This window comes from Macaca fascicularis, chromosome 2 (genome assembly GCF_037993035.2).
Source record: "Macaca fascicularis isolate 582-1 chromosome 2, T2T-MFA8v1.1".
Lineage (NCBI taxonomy): Eukaryota > Metazoa > Chordata > Mammalia > Primates > Cercopithecidae > Macaca > Macaca fascicularis.
The window spans coordinates 109,346,703-109,367,329 of NC_088376.1; the positions used below are offsets into that span (position 1 = coordinate 109,346,703).

The following is a 20,627-nucleotide window of genomic DNA, read 5'->3' on the forward strand; positions in this document are numbered from 1 at the left end:
CCTGCATGCCTCACCCCCCATTTAAAAGCCTCTGCTTTCTGCTGCAAAGGTGAAACAGGAGTGAAAGAATGGCACTCCGTTCTGTACTAGGGGAAGAAGCCTGTACTTCTTCCCCTAAGGTAGCTTTGGAATAAAAGTCACCTTCTTTATACCAAACCGAGCTCTTGTTAATTAGACTCTGCAAGTGATGAGCAACTGAACCTACATTTCAGTTGTAATTCCTATGCCTGCTCTTCCTGCCCTGCCTTGGGCACACACACACACACACTCCCAGGCACACACATGCACGTGCACTGAGACAGCTATGTGAATAACCAACCAGATCCCCTTGGGAAAACCAGTGCTTGGCTTGGCCTTAAATTCCAGACCCTTGGGCATCATACCCAAGACTGCAAGAAAGAGGAGGGGCTGGACCTGAAAAACTTGGAAGGGAAGGTCCAACTGTACAGGTATTTTGTCAGGCATGTGATTTCAGTGTAAAATTCTAGAAAAGATGAGTGACACTTTATAAGGAGAGAATATCAACAATATTTCTCATTTTATTTCTTGCTAAGACGACAGCAGGGAATTGTGAGCAGATGGATGGGCAATCCCCACCTTCAGCCAGGGAGGCCAAGGCCCCAGCACACCCGGGGAGAAGGGCTGGAGGCAGTGAATGGCTGAGGCTTCCTTGGGGAGGCTGGGCCATCTTCTTGGGTTTTACTTCTGGAGGAATGCACAGGCTTCCAGGAGGGCTGTGGTACACAATAGAGCAAGAGATTCAGAAACTGATTTCTTCTTTTTTTAAAATCAATAAACCAGTTATTTAAACCCATAAATCAAAGAGGATACTAAGAGTTTTCTCTGCCCTTCTTCCATCACTGTGAGTCAGTGCTTGCCACACTCATATTCCCGTTCCCCTACTCCTAGTGACTACGGTGTTCAAGGGAGCCAGAGTCTAGCCCTCACCAGCCACGGTGTTTCCCTGCTCTGGCCTGAGAGACACAACCGCCCTGCAATTGTCTCTAATTGAATTGACTGTCACATTCTCAAGTTCACAAGACATTGGTGGTCCTCTAGCTTCTCCTGGAATGTGAACCTGTTTGCAATCATGCAATCATGCTCATCTGCAGATTCACTCATTCATTCACAGATCCTTACTGAGCACCTACTCTGCTGTACTAAGTGCTGGGGACTCAGCATGAATAGACAGGCCTGCCCTCAAGAAGCACGTGGTCTATGCAGTCCTGAACTGGCTGCTCACAAGAAGAGCCCTGTAGCCATATTTCTCAGAGGGTGGTCATGACCTGCATCACAGTGACCTGAGTTGTTGGTCAATACAGAAAAGGGTTTCTCAACCTTGGCACTATTGACATTTGGGGCCTGATAATAACTCTTTGTTTCAGGGGGCTGGCTGTGCTTTGTTTAGTAGCATCCCTGGCCTCTATAATATATTTGGTACCAGCAGCACCCTCTACGTTGTAAGAATCAAAAGTGCTTCTCAGCATTGCCAAATGTTCCCTCAGGGGAAAAATTGTCTCTCATTGAAAACCACCAATAAAGACATTCCTGGCCCTGCTCCCATGCCTGGACCAACAGCATCCCCAATGCCTCTGACTCTGGGTGAGGGACCAGGAATAGGAATCAGGATGATTGCAGTGCACAGGCAGCTGTGCACACTGAAATCCCACAATTATAACCGGGAGCCTTACAATACTCCGCGATGTCTTCTAAATATTTTAAGGGATTAAATTAGTATCAATATATTTCCCTGGTTAAGATATGTTTTCCTACACTTGAATTTTTTTGAGATTTTGTTTTCTCAATAGTTGGCATCTGTGGTAACTGTCTAGATCAGGTTTTGTTTTTTTTTTTTTTTGAGGCAGGGTCTCTCGGTGTCACCTAGGCTGTAGTGCAGTGGAACAATTATAGCTCATTGCAGCTTCAACCTTCTGGGCTCAAGCAATCCTCCTATTTCAGCCTCTCAAGTAGCTGGGACTACAGGTGCTTGACACCACACCAGGCTAATTTTTAAAATTATTTTTGTAGAGACAAAGTCTCCCTGTGTTGGCCAGGCTGGTCTCAAACTCCTGGGCTCAAACCATCCTCCCACCTCTGTCCCACCTCTGCTTCCCAAGATGCTGGGATGACAGGTGTGAGCTATCACACCTGGTCAGTTTTGTCACTTCTCAATGCATATGTATACATACACTTTTCACTTTACTGAATAAAATGGATTATCATTTTCCAAAGACTTCATGACAGAGCAGTCACTATCAGTACTATAAACTTTATAAAAATATATTACATACTGCTCTATTTTATTCTCTAATTCTTTTATCAATGAGATTAGAATGTCCTGAATTATAAAGAGATATTATCTTTCCTTAACATTTTTACACCTGTGTTAGTTCCTAGAATGCTGTTTGGCCCTCAGACCTTGACCTTCACCAGTGGTGGTTTCTCGGGGATGCTAACTAGGGTCTACTTACGGGAGCTTGAGCACTTTTTCAGATTAGTAATGGCTGTGACATACTGTGGTCCCAAATATTTTTCATATGTTGTTTTGCCATGGAGTCTGGCCAGACACTCAGTGTTGTCATTGAACAGAAGGTTTTTGGTTTTAGACTGGAATAAGCAAAATGTGCCCGGGCAGTCAGATCCATTTTTCCCAAATTTAGCCTGCAACAAAAGGGCAGACAGTGAGTAGCTAAGGAAAAGAGGAATTCATGGGTTAAAGGAGGCAAAGGGGTATTTCTCCTACCCAAGAACAGCCCTGAGAAAACCATGGGGCAGAAAGAGCTGAGTTCCGGAGTCATTCCACCTCCTTAATGGAGTCCCCCACCCCACACTCCTGCTGGCAGGCCCACCCTGGGCAGCATCCAGGCCTCACACCACTTCTGGTCCTACCTCCTACTATCTGCCATCTTTCCTTCCTTCTTAACCTGCGACCTTTTCCCATACGACTTCTTATGGGTGACAAGGTGACAGCAGAGGGGTTTTGAGATCTGCCCTCACAAGTCAATTGCTTAGGACATTCTAATATGCAGCTCTTCTAGAGAGGCAGGCTGCTAGGAAAACCCAGGCTCGGCCACTAACCAGCTCAGTGTGCAGGCCGGTCACCCTGCCTCCCTCACACATTTCCTGCTCTGTCCCAGGCTCCCATGTGGGGAGACTGAGACCCAAACCCCTCAGTCATGGCAGCTCTCTCACCAGCACCAGTGTGTATGCACAGTAAGGGCTCCATAAAGGCCGGTTATGGTGGCCAGTCTTATTATTCCTGGGTTGTTTTCTTTAAAAGCACACATAGAGACATGATGTTATATGATACAAATAGAAGTTCTAATAAAATCCCAGATTTTAAGAAAATTTGGGGATTTTCTTCAAATCACTTTTAGGTAGCCCTGAATCTATAGGGCACATTTTGGGTTTGCTGTTTTAGGGGCCTGGCCTAGAGCATTGTTCAGACGGCCCAGGTTCAGGAAACACCACCTGAGTAAAGCACTATACCAAGGAGTGTGGGAGGACGGCTCAGCAGTTCCCTCATTTGCCAGAAGAACAACAGGAGGGCAAAAGACAGTCTCTGAGCCAGGCAGTGAGGGCAACAAGGCCAGGGCACAGAGACTTAGCCGAAATCGAGCGAGTCCCAGAAAGCCCAGTCAAAAGCCTCTGTTGTTCTTGTTGACACTCCGGGCAACCCCACGGCATGAAGCCAATACTGTCACCATGAGCTTCAAGCAGAGGGACTAGAGAGGCTCGAGTGGGCTGGTGCACCTAGCTCTGTGATCTCCCCACCTAACAAGAGCCCACACAGCTAAGAAAGCACTAGAAGCCCTGTGGTCCATACCTGTTGGTCGAACAGCACCTGTTTCAGGCGTTCCACCTTATCTGTCCGAGACACCACGGCATGATTCGGGGCCATGGCGAGATGGCAGCTCCTAGCCTCAGTGACAGGCTTCCGCGTGCCATCGAGGCACAGCAGCTCAAAGTCGTTCAGCTTCAAATCCTTAGCCCATGCGTCAGTGTTCTTTCCTGGGGAGAAAAAGAAGGTGGCATCATCCACGGCTCCCCTGCTCAGCCACCAAGTCTCTTCTGGATGGGTGTGGCCATCCCACTGACCTCTCAAATGCACACACTGGGGTTGTGGTGATGTGAGGAAGAGAAAATGAGCTTTGTCCTACACAAGCTGTACAAACTTCAAATATACCAAATATGAGTGCTGTGTCCATGCAATGGAATGTTATTCAGCAATAAAAGGGAGTGAAGTTCTAGTACATGCTGCAACATGCATGAACCTTGAAGACGATGCTAAGTGAAAGAAGCCAGTCACAAAAGACCACGTAATAGTCTGGGCAGAGTGGCTCATGCCTGTAATCCCAGCCCTTTGGAGGCCAAGCTGGGAGAATCACTTGAAGCTAGCAGTTCACGACCAGCCTGGGCAACACAGCAAGACCTCATCTCAAAAAAAACCCACCATATATTATATTACTCCATGTATATGAAATGTCCAGAATAGGCCAACCTATGGAGACAGAAAGTGGATTGATGGTCCGCAGTGCTGAAGAAGGATGGGGCAATGACTGATAATATGCGCAGGGGTTTCTTTATGGGATGATGCAAGCGTTCTAGAGTTGGACTGTGTTGATGGCTGCACAACTCTGTGAATGTGCCGGAGATCACTGTATTGTACACTTTGCATGGGTGGATATTTTTAGTATATGAATTCTACCTCAATAAAGCTGTTACGAGTTCTTATTTTTTTAAAGAAGAAAACCCTCCACCTATGCCATATTTTTCAGTGAGTTCCAGAAAAAGAATAGATGGTTTTACATTCAAGGAGAAATTGGTTTCTCTTCCCTTACATATTCAAATGCTATTAGTGTAACCACAGAAAGGAAAGGAACTTTTGTAGGTTTATCAAATATATATAGTCAATTCTAACAAAATACAGTTGTAAAGTACCAGAGAAAGTTAAAATTAAATTTGACATCAATCTGATCCCTGGAGATTACTTTAGTGAATGGCTTGTAAATTCTAAATGTAATTGTATGCATGTCTATTTTGTGCAGATACAGGCTCATTGTTCGGGCTCCTGCTTGTCTCTCTGCCCTCTCCCTTTAAGAAAGCACTTTATTCATTCTCTTGAATTCCTCTATTTGATACTGAAATACTTTCAAATTTACATGCCTGGTTTTAATCTTCATCCCAAGAGACACTAGAAGGGGCAAAAGCAGAAGGGAGAAGTGACTATGACTGCAGTGATTGCTGAAGGAGGGAGGCCGAAAGTGGAGGCAGTTCTTTCTCAGGGAACAAAATAGCAAGTCACCTGCTGAGACTAGGGGGTGGGAATGCTGAAGTGGGGCTAAGGAGACAGATATAGATTGGAAGGTAGCAAATGGCTGAGGACCAGAACAGTGATTGTTCAAACATTGACTGGAAGATTATCTTCCGTCATCTGCAACCACCTGTAATTTTGTTCCCACTAACTCCCAAGGAGTCTCCAGACCAAGGCTCACATGGGGATGAATGAAGGCCTCTACTTCCTTTTTCATAAAGGGAGCCTTCATTTGCATGTGTTCACCCAGTTTTGCAGCATCATCCACAGTTTCCAACAGGCATGCATGATCTCATGCATGAGGGCAGACGGTGTGTTTCTGTGGTTGACTAGACGGAGCTAGGGAGACATTTGCTACTGAGCATGGCTAGTATCTGTGTGTGTGTGAGTGTATGTGCGTGTGTGTGTGTGTGAGAGAGTGTGTGTATGAATTTGGTTTCAAAATCCATATGACACCTACAGATGTTATCATGTTGTCTATTGAGATAAAGAATTTTGGAGTTCTTTTAATCAAAAATCTGGAAAATGTTATAAAACCCTCCCAAAGGCAAACCTGAACACTAAGATGTGTTGTGATGCCAAAGACTCTGCTCTGAAGGAGAAAAGGAAACACCTTCACCTACCATCAGTGTTCTGCAAGACAGTGACATCTTTCACAAACGCAACGTCTCCAGCATTCTCAGCCAGGCACCTAAAATGTTCCAGAAAATATGCACATAATTACAGAAGAGAAACTAGTAGGGCTTTCATAAATATTTGTAATATGCATTCCAAAAACTGAAATACAGAAGTACACATCTAAAAGACAACTATTTCTAGGAATTTACTGTTTACAATGGCAGATTGAACACAGGTGTACCTGTCCTCCTTTTAAAACCCTACATAAAAGACATTACAAAACCAAGAAAGCTAAAGATATACAATCCAGGAAACAGGCAATCTAACATGAAGACAAAGTGAAGCACCAGAATAATGGTCAACAGGACCCCCAGGACCACAGAAGTGCAGGTGGCCTGAAGAGCAACCAATCCAAACTGCAGCAGGAAGATGGACACATTCCGGAGCAGCAGTTCCAAGTAAATGATGAAACTGCGATAGCACCCACTGTGTGTGTGTGTATGTGTGTGTGTGTGTGTGTGCGCGCGCGTGTGCATGTGTGTGTGTATGTGCATATTGTTAGAAGATTTACATTACTGGCAGAGAGTTTTGGGATGAAGTAGTGTTGTTGTTTTTTTCAAGTGCAGAAAATTAAGCAGATGAGAAAAGACACCTATGAACTCCAGAGTAAACAAAAGTTTGTACAATAAGGGAAATATAACATGAGAATAACGCTTACACAGTCATAAGTACTGAATATGACATTAGCATGTTGGGTGCTGAAGAGCTGAAGTTTGTGGTTGTGGGGTGGAAGAGGTGCCGGGGGCAGTGTGAGAGGCTAGATCTTCTTCTATAGTACAGAGTCAGCAGAAAGTTAAAAATTAAGAACCAGCATTATAAGGATCATAGAAATAAAGGGGTAAGACGCTGGTTTCAGCGTTTAATTATTTTGCTATAAATTTCCCCAATCTAGATTCTAGATAGAATATAAACAGAAGACAAGGAATTTTCTTCCAGTATAAACAGGAATATTAAAATGTGGGTGTTTCCAGTGAACTAATACCTTGCTGCAGGTCTGAAAAAAAAAAGAGGAGCACAGGATTCTTTTGGGCTCTTATGAGACGTGTGTTCAGCATTTCTGAGTAGAATCACATTTCCATTTGCAAATCCTTAGTCCCTTAAAGATATTTTTATACATTCACAAAAGTTTTTTTTGCTTTGGGTTTTTTATGAGCCACTCAGAGTACAGCAAAAGCCACTTTTATGTCATTTCATCACTGGAACAAGGCAGTTGAATTTATATTAAAAAGTTCAGAGACACCCTCAGACACGTGACGCCATCTGGTGGTGAAATGTACTCTCGGCAAGTGGAGGAAAAGCAACCCGGGAAGATCCTCTCTGCGTCCTTCACACCGGTAAATTGTGCCACTGAGAAGCAACACCCGGATGAATGGCACTGTGAAACGTGGGGTGTGGTTACAAATCACAAAGTGGTTATAATTTGTGAATTCTGAAAACTTGTTTTTTGGCTTATTTTTCACTTCGTTACTGGAGAATAACACTGCAATTCTGCTATCTCTTTGCCATTTCCAAGGCCAAAGTCAGAGAAAAGGGGAAACCTACGACATAATGGTGACCTAGGTGAGAAGAGAGGGGGCGGCGATAAGAAAGAGAATTCTCCCCCACAAATGGAACTGTAGAAAGCACTTAGGACACCACACTCTACCCACTGGATTTTCAGGACGAGGCTATTGAGGCTACTGCTGTTGATCTTGGCTCAAAGCCACAGGGAGAAGCACTGTGGAGCTGAGGTGAGACAGCCCTGGTGCCAGCCTCCACTCTCCCGGGCGGTGGGTGTGGTGGGGACTGCTCTCACTGGGGCCACCCATGAGCCCCCACTCAGCTGTGACAGGTCACATCTGGCCCCTTAGAACTGCAATGCCGACATGCTGAGGGATGAGATGAGGCCCCATCCTGATGGAGCTCAGTCACAGACTCACCGGAAAGCCCCAGTGTAGCCGTAGTATCTCTCATTGTTGTTGGGCACGCACTTATCCTCACCCTGCTCATTGCCAATACACAGAGCACAGAGATTAGATCTCGGGTCAGCCCCAGGGGCACAGCTTTGACTGAAGTATTCATCTGGAGAGAAGGAACGCAGGGAGTCAGCTCTTCCAACCTGAGTCCACACAAGCAGCCTTTACCTAACAGCTGATGCAGGTTGGTTTCCATCCATTAGACTCCCCAAGACAGCAGTCTGGATAGAACACACTCACCATCACAAAGCGACATGTTGTCACCAACATAGGACCCAGCAGAAAAGCTTCATTCAGACTGTAGGCACTGATGGACTCCCAACTAAGTCTGGGGATGACAGCTGTGGCTGCCTGGAGGGTCCCATCATCACAGCCTCTTGCTGGGGACTCAGCTCATGACCACGGTGGCCGTGTGCATCAGAGCCTGTGAGTTGCCTAGTCCAGGACCTGATTTTGTTTTCATCAGTAATGGAAACCCTGCTTTGTATCTGGGTGCCTGGCCCTTTGGTATAAAGACTAGACTTATCAGACTCCCTGGGGCTCTTATGGGTATATGGGTAGCTACTGGCCAGTGAAATGTCAGCAGGAGAGTTGGGTGCCAGCTTCTTAGAAACATCCTTGAAAGACAATTGGTACATGCCTTTTGCCCTCTCTTCTCTTTTTTCATCCTGCACATGGAATGCAGAAGCAGGGACTGGATTTACAGATGCAATGTAGGCCATGAGGTAACCTTGAGCACAGAAGCCATACAAATGGCAGAGTAGCCCGATGATGAAAGCCCAGGTTCCAGACACCACATTGTCTTAATACCGGCCCTAGGCAAACCACCTCTGGACTACATGACACAGAAATTAACTTCTGTCTTGTTTAAGCCTCTCCTATTTCGGGAGTTTTCTGTTCCTTGCAGCTGAACCTGATCTGAATTCACTCATTGTATGATTTAACCCAAGAAAGAATAAACAAAGGTGACAAGAAAGCTCTGCCCCACTGAGCAAATGTCACCCATTATCAGACTCCCACAACCCGTGCTGCTGGAAGAACCACACTATGTGTCAACCTCGGGAAAAGTTGGGGGTTCCCACCCCATCCTGGCAGTTTCCCTACAGCTCAGAGGCTACCGTGGAGCTGGTGAGGAGCAGAGCCATGTGAAAGCCTGCCCCAGCCAGGATCAAAGCCCATGCAGTGGAGCCCCTGCTCTAGGAGACGCCCATACAAGAGGGGAGTCTCATTGAGGATGTGCTACACACCATGCCACAGGGCCTGCAGCAGGCAAGGCATGGCTTATGCTGACTAAGATGAGTGCGGGGTGTGGTGGGGAGAGAAAACTCCAGAAGCAGGTGGAGCCGGACTCTTGAGGTCTTATTCAGGCTCCTTTGCTGTGTAGAGTAAGCAGTCAGTTTTGCTTAGTAACAGGAGTCACCTTTCATGAGGCAGGCAGACACCCTTCCCCAAGCTAAGAAGCCAGAGTTTAAGAGGAATTTAGGTCTGGAGCTCCAAGAGCTAAAAAGCATTTGTACATCTTGGAACTTGCATTTATATTCTTAGGGTGCAGCGAAATAGGCAGATATTCCGATCTTTAATCTTGGGGTAGGGTGAGTGGGGCATGGGAAGTGCTGTGCAGGGAAACCCCGAGTGCACCCACACCTCCAGGGGGCAGCCACAGGGGGAATTTCCTTATGTCAGAAGAGGCCTGCAGGCCACTATCAGCCTGCAAATCCCTCCCCTCCCTTTGCTAAGGTTCCACAGCACAATGTGCCTACCCCCCAGGGTGGCCCACCCACCGCGTCTCTGGGACTCCTTACCAAATTTGCAGGAGCCCGTCTGGTTGAAGAGCAGGCCTATGGGGATGTTCCAGCCTGCAGTCCTGTCCACAGCGGTGTGGCAGGACTTCTTGCCTTTCAGAGAGTTCCACGTAAGGCCAGCGTCTGAATTCCTAACCACCGCCACGGCAAGATATCCTGGCATAACAGATGACAGAAAAACAAGCCTTAACCTCCAGGAGGCCCGGCATATGGATTCCAGCGGAGCTGTCTGCAGCCCAGGCCAAAACAGCCCACGAAGCATCACCAGGCAATGATTCCCACAAAGAACTGGACTTTTCAGGTAGACCGAGAAAGCATAAGCTGCTGCCTTACGTTAAGGCGAGATTGATTTGAGCTATGAAATAAAACAGTAAGAAAAGCTGATTATTTTAGTGATTACAGGGGACTGTCTTCAACCAGCCACACAATGTCCCTGAGTTACAAACCAGCAACGCGTCTCTCGGTGGTAGCTTCTAAAGCAACAAACACTATAAACAACAAGAGTGACCCCAACAGTACATAAATCACCAACCACAGTGTGCATCAGGCAAGAGCACCCACATCCAGCCGAGTAACTGCTGTGTGGGTGCAGGGGCGCATTTCTCCAGGGACCGGCCTGAGGTGAGTCTGAACCAGTCCTGTACCGGTTGAACTCAACATGGTTGCCATTGTCCTCCTGAGAGAATGCATCTGACAGACACCCACCAAGGGCAAGTCTCTTCTGAAACTGAGCAAGCACCAGCTCTAGTGGGCAGGGGGAGTAGTGCAGAGAGCACTGGATCTGACACGAGGGACCCTGGGTCAAGACCAGGATCTACCACAGTATTACCTGTGGCTGTGAGTGAGATCCTGGGCACTTGGGGTCTGTCGGTGCCACTGTTTCCTCATCCCCATGAGGGGGGAGGTAGCACTCCCTAGTCCATGACCAGGACACAATGAGGGACTATATGGATGTTCTTTGCCAAGTGTGAAGGTCAATATAAACATTCATTGAAACTACTCCTCTGTGAATTATTTGCACCCTTAAAATTATGGCTCCTAGAAGCCCTACAGCTTCTAGGGCTGCAATTCTTTCTATTTTTTACAGTTCCCACCACTTCCTCTTCCAGCAACAAAACTTATCCTTGACCCTGAAAGTGGCTAATGCCAACTCACCTTCCACAGGCCTATCCACACAGTTAGGATCAGGGCCACTGCTTTGTTGGGGTTCTGAAAGAATAAAGACAAGCAAGACATCATTATCCATTCAGATGTAGTGAGAAGCCACAAACTTTTAAATCTCAATGATGCAGAATCAAGTCCAAAGAGACCGTCCCAGCAGTTCCATGCAGGAGAAATGCGTCTATATATTCACCAGAAGACATGGCACAGAGATGCACAGTAGCACTATTCACAACAGCCACCAACTGGAAACTACTCAAATGCCCGTTCACACTCAAATGACTGAATAATCACAGTAGACTCACACAGTGACGAGACTGAACAGTCTGCAACTACACGCTTAGGTGGATGAAATGCATAAAGATGAGCAAGAGAAACCAGACAAAAAAAACACACACACACATGCTGTGCAACTCCTTTAACGTGAAGTTTAAAACATAGACCAACTTAGACCTGCACCCTCAGAAGTCAGGAGAGAGGCTTCCCTTGTAGGAGTAAGGGGGCGGGGGACAGGAGGACACAGGGGGCTTCTGAAACTTGCGCATGTTTGATCTGGGCCCGAGTGCACGGACTGTATAGTGTGTGAAGTGTAATGAGTTGTACATTTATGTGCACTTCTCTGTTTGTATGTTATCATTCACTAAGATCTTCTGAAAATTAAGAAGATAAAACCAATCTGTCCCTTGTTAGTTCTGAACACAATAGGCCTTTGTGGATGACACGGCCCCTTTCCCTTCTTCTTTCCCGGATTCTCCCTTTTGAATGTATCTGTCCATGATAACGTTTCACCTGCATTCATCGAATGGGATTACTCATTGCCCCACTCCCATGACCCAGAGGGAATACACCAGAGAATGCTAACTCCACTTACTGTAGTTTTCTGCCAGGACAGGCACCAAACCACATTTGCCTGCAGTGTACACATATCCTCCATCCAAACTCATGGCATCAGCTTCTCCTTTCTGCAAAGACAGAGCAGATCTCCAGCACCACAGGGAGGCTGCATCTCATCCTGCCTGTCTGTACAGCTCTCTGAGAGAATGGTTTTCTGTCAGGTGACCAGTGAAACAGCAGAAAGAGATGGACTGTTCGAACTGAGCACCCAGAGGGAACACCATGTGCACCTCTAATTCTCTCGCAGCCCTGCCTGCTTTCTGGGCTATCAATTCAACTGGAAAGACCAGGCACAGCTTGCACTAATCCTCTGTCCTCTGAGCAAAACCTTTTCTGTGCCCCCTGGCACTTTGGGGACACCCTCCTGGAGCAGTCTCACTCACTGAGGACACTGATGGGAACAGCTGGCTTCATCTAATCTGAACTCATTGCACTCCAAGCGCTACACAGAAGTTGTCCAACACATAAGCTGAAGCCATCATATTGGCCCACCACCAGAATGAACAAGTCCAGACTGCAACACAGGGTCATGGACTCATTAGGAGTATGAAATGACCTCTTTGGCCCAGTAATATTTTTTACAACTATATTAAAAATAAAGATGTGGACAAAGATCTCTACTCAAGAATGCTCACCACAGGGTTATTGATAATAGCAAAGTAAGGGACAAAGAGGAATGGGAGCATGACTAAACTGAGCCGTATTCACATAAAAGATACCCTGGAAGCATGTTTAAAAAATGTTTTCGTCTGAGTGCTATGACTCACACCTGTAATCCCAGCACGTTGAGGGGCCGAAGCAGGAAGATTGCTTGAGCCCAGGAGTTCAAGACAACACAAGCCTGGGCAACAAAGCGAGACTCTGTTGCTGCAAAAATAATGATAATAATAATAATAATGCAGGCATGGTGGCGTATGCCTGTAGCTCCAGCTACTTGGGAGGCTGAGATGGGAGGATCACTTGAGCCCAAGAGTTCCAGGCTGCAGTGAACTGTGGTAGTACCACTGCCCTCCAGCCTGGGTGACAGATCAAGAATCTTTCTCTTTAAAAAAAAGAAAAATTAATGTTTTCTAAGAGTAAACATTCATGTGGAAGAATGTCCATTATATGCTGTTTAGTGAAAAGGGCTTAAAAACGACATCACTGAAACACTTCATTATTGTTGCATGCATATCTGTAGACACACAGAGAAATACTGGAATGGAGAATTAGCCAGACTTTAACCATGTCTGTCCCTCTGTGTGAGATCACAGGTGGTTTGGGGGGTTTGTTGTTGTTTTTACATCATACCTTTCCATATTTTCCAAATTCCTTACAATAATCCTGAGTTGTTCTTGTAATCAGAGGAGTGGGAAACCCACAGTAAACTGCTTTTTGAACCTAAAACGGTGCATGTCCCTGAGCACACCCTCCAGGTGTCTCTGCCTCATTCGGGCCCATGTGACCTCTTTGACTGCTGACTTCACTTTAAGCAGATGCTCAGGCCCTGGGTCTTCCACAGGGCCAGCCGCCCACCCCTGGGACGGAGACCCCTACCAGCACCAGGGCGATGCAGTCGTCCGCAGTGGAGGCCAAGGAGCAGTTCACATTGCCTTCGCTCAGGGCACTCCACTGGTCACACTTTTCCAGCTCCTGCTGGCCCACTGCACACCACACGACTCGCGCACGCCGGGCAGCCACCTCCTCCTCACCTGCCAGAGGGAAGACCGCAGGTTGGCCGGGCAACCTGAACCTTGCCAGGTTGTCCAACCTCCCCAGAGCCAGGGTCCTGCCCAGACCCTCCCTGGGACAGGAGCTACAGTAGATGTGGGGACGTGTGGACCCATGCCCTCTCCTCCTCCACTTCTCAGTTCCAAGCGCCTTCTTCAGGCCCACAGAGCTCCCTGTGTTTCCTGTTTCTGTTCCTTTGGAGAAGTTCCCTGGATTCTAATCTATCCATTAATCTTTAGTGTCAGGAGGTGCCTATTGTGTCTGTCTCTAAGGATAAAAGCTCCATGACCCAGAGACCAGTGAAAGCGCCAAGAGATGGCCTAGGGGACCTTGAGCCCAGCCCTGACTTCCCCTAATACCTGCAATCACCACCAATAACTACAGTGCAGCCTCTGGGTTCCCCCAGACTCCCACTCCCAGCCCCCTATCAGAGGAGGAGCCATAGCTGAGTTCCCCCACCATGGTGTCCCCAACTAAGTTCAAGGCCTGGGCCTGGGAAGTGGGGGTGTTCCACCAGGCCTCCGGATTCATCCAGAAGGGGTCCTGGCTCTCTTGGTTCATGTTCATGTTTCTCACTTAATAGGAGGCAAATTGATTTTTCTGCCAAGCCTGGGGAGCCTGGTGTGCACTGATCGGGTGGCCAGACTATTCTCTTAGAGACACCTGACCTCATTCACAGAAGACACCCACACCTGCATCAAACCTCCACGATGACCCCACAGTGGCTGGGAAAAGCAGTGACCACCACGAAGTAGGGCCACCTGCTGGGAAGTAGAAGACCGCGCCAGGCGGCCCTCAGGACCCTCCTGGGCTCACGCACTTTTCCTCAAGTTCTGGATGGCAGTCAAGTAGCCAGAGCCAAGGTACAGCCCAGAATCGATCCTCAGGGGGACCCTCGAAAACCCGATGGCGGAGTCCTTGAACAGCAGATCCTTCTGCCCTCTCGGGGAGCCAAAGAGCTGGAACTCTGGTGACTTGTCCTTTCCAAACTTCTCCTAATTAAGAAAAAATAGAATTATGGTGTCAATGGTAAATATGGAGGAAACAAAAAAGATGTTAAAAAAGAGTATCTGGAGCTTTGGGATCATTCTAACTGAGAGCAGGAGCCTCAGTTGCGACCCTCCTGCAGAGGGACTCGTGCCGTCCCGGAGACCCAGCACCTATGGCTCATTCTTTGAAGAGTTGCTGAGGTTCAAGCACCTTAGGGCTCTGAGAAGATTGCATCGACCACCCCCTGCTTCTGCTCCCATCATAAGACACTGTCAGTCGGTGTGGCAGGAGTTTCATTGCTTCTGCTGTCCAGAGTACAGCCTGGGGAAGCAGCCCATTGCATTAGTGTGCTATCCTGCAGCAAGGCTACAGGACTTCTAGAGTGGCAGAAGTCAGGGAAGTAAGGAACCTTGCCCCCCGCCCCCCAAATCCAAGCAAGTGGGGAGGACTGTGGGTGAAGATACCTGTGCCTGGCGGAGAAGCTCCCAGATGGCGTCCTCCTTGCCGTTCACACTTCGTGCCACAACGGCATGAGAAGGGACCCGCGCCAGGTGGCACTCCTTGAACTTGTCCACTGGCTTCCGAGTATTGTCTGGGCAGAGCAGCTCATAATTGTCCCTTTCAGCGGGGTCTGACAGGTCCTCTGCAGGGAAGGGGAGGTGGGAGGGAGCCTAGATGAGCCAACTCCAGCAGTACCCACGAACTGTAGTTCTCCTTCTCCCCACGGAATTTTGAGTTTGGGGAGACATCTTGCACAACTCACAAAACTGAGGGTCAGAAAGGCAGGGATTTGCTCCAGAACACTCAGAAAGGTAAAGGTAGTGCCCCAAAAGCCTCAGGGGGCAGCCGAAGTGTGATCCTCTTCCTAAATCACTCAGGGCGCCCTGCGGTTCCCCTGCAGGTCAGAAAAGCCAAACCAGACCCGTCTGTTTCTGCAGCATCTCTGCCTGGAAAAGTCACTTTGTAGAGACAAGCCCAGGGGGCCACCAAGGGTTACTCCCTTACCCACATCTCTGGGAAGAATAAAAATGACAAAAATGTTGATAAGGCAGGAAATAAGGCAGGAAGGTGAGTCACTTCCCAACACTGAGTATATCAAAAGAAGGGAAAGAATGGTTTCATGAGTGAGTTCAGGCAAATGTGGAAGATCATATATAAATTGCTTCAGAATGTGTAAAGTGATTAAAAAAAAACTTGTCCGAGTCATTTTGTGAGATTAGTACAACCTTGATGTCAAAATTAGAGAAAGTACAGGAGGGAAGAATTAAAGGTTTATTTTACTTACGAACATAAATGCAAAACTTATAAATAACGTAGTAGCTAACTCAGTCTCACAGAGTACTTAAAAAACTAACAGATTGGGATGAAGGCTTATCAGTTTATTCTATTAACAAAAGAATGGCTGAACATCAAAAAAAAAAAAAAAAACTAAAGTAATCTTCATTTAATGGAAGAAAACCATGAGATCATCTTCATCTCAATAGACGCAGAAGGACTATTTATGTGTTCAACATCTATTTGTGTGTGTGTGTATGCTTTTCTTCAGTCTCAGAAAAATAGTGATAGGTAGAACCGGTAACCTTTTTGTTAGTTTGTTTATTTGTTTGTTTGAAGACTGAGTATCACTCTGTTGCCCAGCCTGGAATGCAGTGGTACAATCTCAGCTCACTGCAGCCTCCATCTCCTGGAGTCAAGAGATTCTCCTGCCTCAGCCTCCCGAGTAGCTGGGATTACAAGCCCACACCCTCATGCCTAGTTAATTTTTGTATTTTTAGTAAAGATGAAGTTTCACCATGTTGGCCAGGCTGGTCTCGAACTCCTGACCCCATGTGATCCACCCACCTCAGTCTCCCAAAGTGCTGGGATTACGGGGTGAGACACCACGCCGGGCCATAAGTTATTGACTTGATAAATGCCATTAATCAAAATATCTACAGCAAAAATCTTACTAAAAGAAGAAAATTTAGACATTCACCGCAAAATCAGGAACAAGGCAAGGATGCCCACTAGTACAATGCCAACACAATTCTAGACAACTGGATCACACAATTTACAAAAGAAATGGGAGATATAAACACTGGAAGGAAAAAGACAAACTCTTATTTAAAAAGATGATATAATTATCTACAAAGAAAACAACAAAACCAACAGAAACTAATACAACTAACAAGGGAGTTCAGAGGAGTAACAAGTTATAAGAGCAACCTACAAAAATCTGATGTTATCCTCATTAACAATAACCAAATAGAAACCAATATGAACTGTAAGATGTTACAATAGCAACTAAAACCATTAAGTAGCTTATAATTAGCCTCCCACAAAGACACATCAGACTCATAAAGGAAAAATTTAGTTCTATCAAAGAAGCTAAAAAGAAGTGTGATCAAATGGGGGAAATTTAGCATCACCATGGACTGGACAACTTAATGTTATAAATATGCTGATTTTTCATGGAACAATTCAAATTCAATACAATTCCAATCAAAATTTCCAGAAATTCAACAAAATAATTCTGAAGTTTTAGCTCAGTATATTTGAAAAGGAATAATAAAGTGAGAGGGGAGAAGGAGGTCTCTCATTCTCTCTCTCTTCCTCTCACTGGCTTTCTCTCTCTCTCTCTCTCTCTCTCTCTCTCTCTGTTCTCTCCACCAGATAGTAAGACCCATGTAAGTCACAATATCAAAAGCAGAAAAAATGCAAATACACCAGTGAAACAAAATAGCTCAGAAACTGGTCCACTCAGATATATACAAACTTGGTGTAGAATTGGCCTCACATATCAGTAGAAAAAAGATAATTTTGTATAGTTTTTATTGTAAGGAAAATCGCCTCACTGTAAAGGGGATAAAATGCAAAAGCCAAATCCATATCTGATTTTCTAGGTAGAGCACATATACATAGATGAGGAAGGGGATCTTCAAATCTTATTGTAGGAAATAATTATGATTTGGGTGTGAAGAAGGGCATCTTTGAAAGACCTCAAAACTACAAACCAACAGGGCGAGGCTTGTGGATTTGACCTTATCAATATCAAGGATTTTTGATCAACAAAGACTACCGTTGTCAGATTTTTGACTGAGAAAAGATTTTACTGAAGTTTAAAATCAGCAATGGTTTGATACCTAGATAGAAGGAACTTCTGTCCTTGAATCAAAATCATGCAGAAACAAGATGTGAAACTCAATTTAAAAAGTAGTCAAATGTCACAAAATAAGAAAGGGAAGCCCAAACTGCTAGCAAATAGGTTGAGATGATCAAACTCACCAGATGTTAGAGAAATGAAAATTAAAATCAACAACGAACTATCTATTGCATTACAACCATCATTCGGACAAAACTATGAAAGTCAAAAAATACTTCTAAGTGAAGTTGTGGGAAAATTAGAACACTTGCAGACTGTCCTTCTAGACAGCAGCCTAACAATACTGGGTGCATGTGGGGTCTGTCTCTGGTGGCCCTGGGTGCATGTGGAGGCCTGGTTCTGGTGGCCTCTGATGAATGCAGGGTCTGTCTCTGACGGTCCTGGGTGAATGTGGGTGTTGTCTCTTTCTCTGGTGGTCCTGGGTGGATGTGGGGTGTGTCTCTGATGGTCCTGAGTGAACATGGGTATCTGTTGCTTTCTCTGGTGGTCCTTGTTGGAATATGGTAGCTCTGTCTCTGTCTCTATTGGTCTTGCATGGAATGTAGTGGGCTTATGTCCACTGGTCCTGGGTGCAGTGTGTTCACCCTCTACATCAGTTGTGCTTTAGTATAGGTCCAGGAGGGACACTGTCCAGCAGGACAGTAAGGAACACATGTGAAGGTATCAGTCATGTGGCTACATGTGGTAGAGGAAAAGAGAGCACAACCTCTGTCCATCACTATGGTGACAGAGAAGTAAAATGTGGACTTATTCCACGGAATATTCCTCAACTATTAGGACCCTTGAGCTAGACGCGTATACAACAATACTGATAAACCTCTAAAACAAAATGCTGAGCAGAAAACCCAAGCAGCAGGGTTTCTAATGCTCGCTAAAACCTCTATGAACTCAGAAACCAGAAACACAAACCAGCACGATCTATTCTGCACAAGCACATACGTCTTGGAGGATGCATTGCCAAGCACCTTGGCGTGGGTGTCTATGAGGGGAAGAGAAAGGCAGTGGGTACAGGAGGTTTAAAGAAACCTGATCATTTAAAATATGACAGCTCATAAAATCAGAACTGTGCCCTGTAGGAATCTTGAAAATGGTCTGCCATGAACTTTGGAATCTAATTAGCTCAAAGGTCAGAGTCATGATCAGGTAAGATAAAAGGGGGCAGTACCCACAGCTCATCACCCTGCTCTTACCAAACACTGTGCTCTCTCTGATAAAAGCCACGTCTCCAGCGCCGTCTCTCAGACACCTGTGAAAAGAGAAAGCATCAGGGGTAAGCACGGGCAGCCCCTTCCCGGCCCCTGCCTGTGGAACAGCAACCCTGGCACTCAGCACCTGTGGGTTTCCACTCCCTGTGGGGCAGGGCTCTGAGGCTTTGGGGCATCCCAGCTGGGAAGGTAGGGGCTCCCTCCAGGTGGATTCTGAAGAAGGGCTCAGGTGCTGTCCAGAGGCCCCCATCTTCTGCTTTGAGGGCTAAGAGGACAAAACTTTTTTTCTATATACAAGAGAGTTTTGAAGCCTCTACCCAAGAGGGTAAAGGCTTAGCATCCCTGTTCATCTGACTCTTTCCCTCAGGACTGAGCGTGCAGGTGTGCCCTGGCCAGTGCGGAAGCGCAGAGGCCCCCCTCTGCAAAAACACCTAGCGCCAGCAGACAGAATGGGAAAAGGGGGAGCTCAGCTTCTGTGTGGGGGCAGAGGATGCGGGCGAATCAGGCATTGCTCACTGTCCTTCAGCTGTGGGGAGAGGCCCAGGTGGGTAGAAGGACATCAGCCTGGACACTACAGCGGTCCTGCCCAACCAGGAGCCAGGACTGCACATCTCATGACAAGAAGCCTTCAGTCCTGCTGTGGTTAGGGAGGGGGCAGAAATTAGTATGAGGAACCCAGGACAACACGGGAGCCAAGTTGGATTCAGGGCTCTCTGAGGTGACAGGAGGGCCCACAGCCACAGTGACTGCCCGGGGGGCTGGTGAGAGGTGGGGGGCAAGGGTGGGCCCGGAAGGCTGGAGGGGAACACACACTGGGCAGGCCTGCACTCTTGTTGGACACACAGCAGTAGGAGAACCAGACCTCCTCTCTGGTCCCCGAGAGCAGGCTGGGCTTTATGTGGGGCCAGAGAAAAAGACTCCTGGCCTGAAGCCACGGAACACTTGGCCACTGAAGAGAAGGGGACAGGGTCACTCACTTGAAGGCACCAGAGTAGCCGAAGTACGGTTCCTGGGAGGAGAAGGCACATTTGTTTTCCCCTGTCCCCACACACAGGCGACACAGGTTGGGGAACTGTCCTTTATCTGCACCGGGAACACAGCTGGCTGAGAAGAACCTGGCCACAGCTGTTAAACACAGAGAAGTGGACCACAGAGTGTGAGCCAGCCCAGGCCACAGCGGGTTACACCTCCCATCCTGAGGTCCCCGTGGGCAGGGCTCCTTCCTCCACCCCTGCAGGAGAGCCTCTGTCCTGGGGCTGGGAGCTCGAGACATGCACCTCTGCCGACAGCAGACTCAGCTGTGCCTCCCAAGGGCTGCTGGAGTAACAGATCCTGCCGGCAGGATGTTACAAGCCGGCCAGTCTCACCCCCACCTTGATTCATCCCACACTTTCACCTGCATGATCTGTGTGGTCTGTGCTTACAACTGGAGTAGAGCCCCCTGCCTGAGGTCACTCACTATACCCCAACCATCTTACCTGCCTCAATGGCCTCAGGTGGACCCGTCCAGTTCAAGAATGGACGAAGCATCCCTATAGGGACAATCCACCCAGCGGTCCTGTTAAGGCCTGTGTGGCAGGACTTCAGACCTTGCAGTTCGTTCAGCTGAAAGCGGCCGCCCTTCTTCACCACAGCCACGGCATAATAGTGGGTTCGTGGCTCTGCAAAGGGGCAGATGGAATTGAAAGCTCTTAGCCTGGACAAGAGGGACAAAAACAACTCACCCTGAAAACTCTCCAGTGGGAAGGGGGAACGCTATGCTGCAGTTTCCTCACA

The 20,627-nt window shown here is 47.1% G+C and overlaps 1 protein-coding gene across 2 annotated transcripts in view; it reads right to left on the minus strand.

Moving 5' to 3' along the window:
- Positions 1–504: 504 nt before the first annotated feature.
- Positions 505–20,627, minus strand: part of LTF (lactotransferrin) — a 28,841-nt gene continuing 8,718 nt past the window's right edge. For both annotated transcript variants that reach the window (XM_005546908.5, XM_065540496.2), the window contains exons 4-17: positions 20,330–20,512; positions 19,829–19,976; positions 18,837–18,892; positions 14,969–15,147; positions 14,335–14,509; positions 13,341–13,495; positions 11,782–11,872; positions 10,905–10,958; positions 9,750–9,905; positions 7,912–8,053; positions 5,938–6,005; positions 3,827–4,011; positions 2,472–2,661; positions 505–734 (exon numbers count right to left, since the gene is read on the minus strand). In XM_005546908.5, the coding sequence (XP_005546965.1) occupies positions 700–734; positions 2,472–2,661; positions 3,827–4,011; positions 5,938–6,005; positions 7,912–8,053; positions 9,750–9,905; positions 10,905–10,958; positions 11,782–11,872; positions 13,341–13,495; positions 14,335–14,509; positions 14,969–15,147; positions 18,837–18,892; positions 19,829–19,976; positions 20,330–20,512 (1,817 nt within the window). In that variant the 3' untranslated portion in view covers positions 505–699. The remainder of the gene's footprint in view (positions 735–2,471; positions 2,662–3,826; positions 4,012–5,937; positions 6,006–7,911; positions 8,054–9,749; positions 9,906–10,904; positions 10,959–11,781; positions 11,873–13,340; positions 13,496–14,334; positions 14,510–14,968; positions 15,148–18,836; positions 18,893–19,828; positions 19,977–20,329; positions 20,513–20,627) is intronic.